The 6,503-nt window shown below is 43.5% G+C and overlaps 1 protein-coding gene across 1 annotated transcript in view; it reads right to left on the bottom strand.

Annotated features, from left to right (window-relative positions):
• Positions 1-1,873: 1,873 nt before the first annotated feature.
• The window catches only part of LOC104462792 (protein-methionine sulfoxide oxidase MICAL3-like), a gene marked incomplete at its 5' end in the record, with an annotated part of 35,750 nt that continues 31,120 nt past the window's right edge, over positions 1,874-6,503 (bottom strand). Inside the window, 4 exons of the mRNA XM_010074895.1 lie at positions 1,874-2,631; positions 2,716-2,789; positions 3,792-3,891; positions 6,219-6,284. Of these exons, the coding sequence (XP_010073197.1) occupies positions 2,447-2,631; positions 2,716-2,789; positions 3,792-3,891; positions 6,219-6,284 (425 nt within the window). The remainder of the gene's footprint in view (positions 2,632-2,715; positions 2,790-3,791; positions 3,892-6,218; positions 6,285-6,503) is intronic.

Below are 6,503 nucleotides of genomic sequence, written 5' to 3'. Positions count from 1 at the left end.
TCCACTGGCCCTTCAAATGCAGACTGTGTAAACTACGTTGCCAGTTTGACTTGTGCAGCTGGCCCCTGCCCTGGCAAATGGGAGGAGTTCTGTTTGGTGGACATCCGGTTGGTAAGCCAGTCTGCTTAGTTTCATGAGCATCTGGATTTAATTTGTAATGCCTTAGCAGAAAACACTAAGGAGGATAAAGGGGGAACACTTGAGGCAGAAAAAAGATGTTTCCACAGTTAACAACCAGCACTGCTCAGAGCATCTGGGGACAGTCCTACCCATTCTTCCTCAGCCTGAGGTATGCTCCTGTGTCAGAGGCAAATTCAAATCTTAGATCCTTGCTTACAGAAGACCTCTTTGAAGGAGGTAGAGAGCCAACAGCAGGAAACCATGCTAACTTCTCTTCTGGGGCAAAAGATTAAAGGATGTTCAGCCCTGCTTGGGTGCCTTGCACCAACAGCATAAGTTCAAGCTGAGTCAGTACATTGTATGAATATGCTTGGGAATGGGACACTTTCTCAAGGACATCGGGGAGCAAGCTTAGTATGTCTTTAAGAAGAAAAGAACACAGTCAGCATCCCAAGGAGGAAAAAACTCTTAACACATCACGTTAAGGGTGGGACATGTACCCAACGCACAGTGCTATTTCAGCTCTGTGGGACAAGTTAAGGATGTAGCATGCACAGGGTATCTGTCAAACAGTGAATGGCGCTGAACTGCTCAGTGCACATCCTGCTCACTGCTTAATGGATGATTACAATGAGTACCCTCCTGGCTGAAAAGCAGCAGCTTCACTAGCTGAGCCAAAAAGAGCTTCTTCCAACACATGTGTTAGGAAGTGTGCTATTTTTGTTTTCATGGAAGTCTCTCTAGATGTATCTCAAGAGTGTGAGGGTCCCCTCTTTTAGTGAGAGAGAAACATATGGGATATTTCTACCTCAGTTTTGGCTTTCTCATTATAAAAATGTAAAATTTAAATAAATTATAGTTTTATTAGTCCAACAGAGGGAATCAGGGATGCAGAAGAAAAGTATACTGGGAACACAAGTAGATTCTTACAACTCCATGAATGCGCAGGATTTTGTCAAAGAAAAACTTCTAGGGCAGGACGCATCCATGGTCCATAAAGGCTGCCCTGGCTGTGAAGCAGGGACCAATCCGCCATAGTGTCTTTCTCTAACAGAGTTAAAACACTCCCTCCACAATCAAATATGTGTAACAATCAAATTATTAATAAGAACACTAATAAATAGCCACAGGTAACAATGTCCAGTAATTTAGAAGTGGAAGTTATAGGATGCAGCAGGCACACACACCCATCATTCGTCCATTTTTTCCCTAAAAGATACAAAAATGAATCTTCTTTCAAGTATTAAAAAAATAAGTTAATTGACAAAAAAGGGTCAAAGTGACTGAGGGCCCAGGCAGGTCTTAAGCTTCGTTTCCAATGTGCAAAAACAAAATACAGAGGAAAAAAATAAAAACACTGAAGTCTTCATGGTGGTTCGGTCACTTAAGGGCTTCTCCCTTTTAGGGGCCTAACAGCCAGGGAATGCCGCCTGGTAACACCCCTGCCCCTGCACACACTTACCAATGTCCCACAGTCAGTATTTTCCAGTGTTAAAACAGTCACAATAAAAACAGAACAAAGAAACCCACCAGCCTCTGAGCTGTGGCCATGAAGACTAAGGCCAGCAGTAGCTGTCTCTCCAGTGTGTAGCAAAGCAGAAGGGCATATCCTCTCTCTTCTTCTCCCCTTTTTTTCCCCCCATAAGAAGATTTAGGAGGCTATGATAGGGAGAGAGTCCTCTGATGCCCACATCTCTCTAAAAACCAGGAGGCAGAGAGCTCCATCACACATACTAGTAGTATCTTCTCTGACTCACATTTCTTTATATCCATGGATAATGATCAACTGCAGGTTTCTTTGGTGGGGAGGAAGACTAAAGCAAAGAAGGTGTTGCCCCGGGCTTCTGGAGCTCTCTCAGACAGCTGACTCCACCATATAGGTTGCTACAGGCTGCTGTGGTTTTCCAGAGAGGGTTGCCACTTCCCTCCCTTTTATTAGAACTCGTGTAGTAAAAACGGGAAAGGAACGGACTTCCATACATCCAGTTTAGTTAAGGGTACTTCTTCCCTTAACCTCCTTCCCCACACATGGATTATTCCTCTCCTTCCTAGCACACACACAAAAATACGGTCCATTGTATAGGACCTCAAGGAGACTCCACAGTCTCAACTCATTATCTTCAACTTGGCTTGCAGACATGTAAAACTTAAGCTTCTGGAACCAACATGCTTATCAAAAGGCTTCTGAGTGCTTCAAACCAAATCTCTGCACGCTGTCAGACCCTTTGGAGGTCTCCTCTTCAACATCTTCCTATCCATGTAATTCTGGTGCATTCAGGGTAGGCCAACTGGACAACACAGACCAGCAGAGGTAAATGTGTTAAGCTCAGGACCAGTTCAAGCTAAAACCTTTGGAAAGCATGACTGCCTCCAGGTCCTTGTCTTCTTCCTTTTCTCGAAGACGTTGCTCTTCAAGGAGAGCCACCAGAGAATCTCTCTGCTCCACTACTTCTAGCATCTCGTTCAGGATCCTCTTCTCCTCTGAGAGCTCCTCATCTGTCTTCAAATGATCTACAGAGATACAAAAAACCATCAGCATACACAAGGCTAGAAATAAGCACATACAATCTATGAAGTGTTCCCTTTTGCTCTCACCTTCTACTGCCATCCTCTCCCGGAGTTCCTGCTGTAATCGACTCTGCCTGTCTTCCAGTTCTAGCTCCCGAGCGCTGAAAGGGAAACATCAGGAATCCAAGTCCTGGGTATATTAAAATACTCCATACATTGCTTCATATTAATTCTCAACTTCTGCTCCCCCTCTAGTTACCTGCTGTGCATTTTACCAATCTGTTTTGGAACAACTCTTAAAACTCCTAAGATACATAACTACATTGTTTTTAAGATTTGAATGTACTTTCAGCATCTCAGGTTCTTTACCTTCAGCTAAGAAGTGCAATAGGGAAAGCTGAATGGATTACAGGTGGGATTAAATCTAAAATGGTGTGAAGGAAATAAACCTGCAAGCAAATCTGAAAAATTATACTTTATCTCTATGTATCTCCTTCCTGTTCTAAAACCAAAATCACTTATCAACAAAGGACACATCAGGCCATTGCCTTTTCATATTCCAATCCAGACAACACCTTGGGGCTTTTCTGACGCAGACACTAAGACAATCAGCTTCCACACTGCCTGGATCAGTTGCCATATTCAGAAATGAATTTCAGTGAATTTGCAACACAGGGACTGAGAAAAATCACAATTTCATTAACAGGAAAAAAGCCTTAACATCTGAGCCCAAATCAGAGGCACTGGGGTCCCACTACAGGCAGAGAAGAGGGCCAGCCACATGGCAAAGGTGACTGAATTAAACACTTCTGGCTACACTTAGAAGTGGACTCTACCAAAACCAAAAGGAGTCATACATTATTTCTGCATAGCTTGAAAACCCTTGCATGAAAAAGACATGTTTTATCCAAGAACATCTTGAGAAGGGCTCAGAGCTTTGAACATGCACCCGTACTTCTGCATGTGCACAGATAGTTGGAACTTTAATTCCTTACTGCTATTATTCCTTCTTCTACCACTTTTCTGAAATGTACTTGGTTTCTTATCCTAGCCAAGAATCAAAGAGACTGCTGACCAGGCATTAGAGGGAAGACAGTACTGACAGATCTTCCAATCCTATTTGTAACATAAACCCCCTTTTGAAGCTTTGCACATTCACTCACAATATCATCAGTTCGGACTCGTAGCGAACCAAGGCATTCTTCTCCTGCACCAGCTTGAACCACTCCTGCATCAGCTTGGGATCATCCTTCTTACCCATGCCTGCCAAAAAAGAAACCTGGTAAGTTTTCAGGTAATGCCCTGCAATCCTTACAAGCTCAAACTGCAAAACAACAATGGGGCAAAATGTGCAAAGAAAGCCGAGCAAGATGCTGCCAGAGCACTCCCAAGCCGGGTCCGTTCAGTTTGCCTAGAGTACACAGAAGAGTGGAAGTCGCCTCCAAAGGAATTCTCTTCTCTTTGGAGCCTGATTTTTTTGTTTTCTTTCTGTTTTTCTTCTGATTGCTTGTTTCTTCCTCACTCTTAATGCAGAAAGGCCGGACTTCTCTAAGTATTTCACTTTTCCTTTCATTAGAAGAGCTTTATAGATCCTTATGCCAGCTACTTAAATGTATGTTCATCAGAAATGGACTCAATTGCCGCTCCATCTGTTTTACCTTTATTTTCTTCAATTGCATGTCCTCAATCTTTTCTTTTACTGGCCAAAAGTAAAATATCACCTTTTATTTTTTCAATAGCTAAATAAATCTTTTCTGGCTGGTCCTCCTAGCCACATGTATCTATCCATCTTGAAGATCCCCTCTGCACAGTGAACACAGAAACTACTTCTACTGTATTGCACATCAGCACTAGAAAGAAAAAGAATCCCCAAACACATTTGCTAATATCAAAGCAGAAAAAAAAAAAAAAATCCCTTGGGCCTTGGCCACCTACTGCAGAACTCTTAGTTGGTATTTCATTTATTTTAAAACCAACTCAATAGTCCACTGATTAATCTCTCCTCTGTCAGGGGTTATGTGGAATAAATTGCAGAATGCTGTTCCCAAAGCCTTCTGTAGGTATTTATCAAATGCAAGAGCTTACCAGGGAAGCTCCTCCAAGCAGTCTCCTGGTCTGGGCCACTGCTTCCACACTAAACTACCTGCACATGAATGCGGTGACTTGTATCAGACACCACCAAGGACACTAGCAATGCGCCTGCCGGCATGGAAACGGAGGCAGGAGCAAGGCCTCCAATCAAGCTCAACAGTGTTTTCAGGTTGCTACATCCTATCAGCTTGCACTGCATGTAACCTAGGCATCCTAAAGTAACTAACATCCCTGTCTGTGTTTGCTATTATGGATACATACTACCTACATCAAGAGCAAAAACTCTCAAATAGTCATTTGGATGCTAAAAATAATCAAGCAGCAAGCTTACTATTCAGACTCGGGGAAACACTTCACAAATATCACATTAATGGCTAGTTAATTCAGACCTGTGCCCTGCCTCGGGCCTTAGGATCCCAGAGAAGTGCTGCACTGGAGGTAAACAAAGGAGAGCCTACAACTCCTATTGAACTGCAGCTTAGGCTGAGAATACCTGCCTTTGAAAAACCATAATAGCAGACCCCTGAGGAATACCAGACCTGGTTTTGCCACCCTAAGAGCCTCTGGCTCTATGGACTTTGTACCAGTGTGTTGCTCAGTTCCAAGCATTCCTTTCTGAGCATCTCTGCACAATATGCCCATGTGGCGATAGGAGAGGGAGACTGTACATGCAGATGTCCAGTGCTGTGGCGCCATGAAAGCACTGGGAAGTCTCCCCTTCCTTTCTGATGCCAGGATGTATAGAAAACAGATGCCTCTAAGAAAAAGCCAAAAACACAACGCTACTGACCTATGAAATACATAAGTATTTTTAAACAGCCAATGAGCAGAGGAATAATGGGAGGATGGGAGAGGTAGCACTGACAACTGATGTGAGAGAGCACCATGGAAAGCAGAGTAAGTGGTTAGCAAAATTACACCACGAACACACAAAAACAACCCATTCCCCCATGCCTTGGCAACAGAAACTCCATTTGGGACAGTTAAAGAATGCACTCAGGAAGACAGATGAGGGAAAGCTGGTCTAGCTTAAGGTTTTTAAAGTTCAAGAATGTTTTTGCAAACCAGTCCTTATAAAAACACAGTATTCCTTTAATCCATATATACTAATTAAAAGGCCATTTAAGGAAGGAGATTTTCTTCCCTTATCCCACCTAACAAACATCTTTCAGGAGGAATGGAGAAATTGAAGCCACCAAATGAAAACAGAAACTTTCGAGTGTGTCGTTACTGCTCTCACTGCTGCTGCCCAATGTCCCTCCCAGTCGCTACACCTTCCCTATCACAGCTTGGACTAGCAAAAGGGATACTGTACCTTTAATAACTTGCCATAGGCTTAGAGAAGCTGGTTACCAGGTTGCTACTGAGAAGGTTGGTCTGGGGACATAGCAAGAACAGGGCTGGGGACAGGGCTGGGGGCCTTGTGGTCACTAGCTGACTAGTGCTGCTACAACCCATCTGTGGTCAAGGAGAATGGGGAGCGTGTGAGGTTACGTTACCTTCATGGGCACAGCAAGGGCAGAAGGAGAGAGGTCTACGACGTGGTGTCCCGGCATTGGGCTCAACTTCAATAGGACCAAACGAGGAAGAGGAAGAGGCAGGAGAGGAAAAGGAAGTTGGAAGTGGAACGGAAGAGGAGGAAAGGGGTGAAATAAAAGACAAGCAAAGGACAAAAAGCATAAGAGTGAGAAAGAAAGGAAACACAAGAAGAAAAGAAAAGAAAAAATACAAGAAATGGAGAAGCAGAAACAAGGGATACAGTCTACAGATGAATAATGTCCCTA

The sequence above is a fragment of the Pterocles gutturalis genome, unplaced genomic scaffold (assembly GCF_000699245.1).
Source record: "Pterocles gutturalis isolate BGI_N339 unplaced genomic scaffold, ASM69924v1 scaffold50332, whole genome shotgun sequence".
NCBI lineage: Eukaryota > Metazoa > Chordata > Aves > Pterocliformes > Pteroclidae > Pterocles > Pterocles gutturalis.
This window is presented reverse-complemented; position numbering and strand designations above follow the sequence as displayed.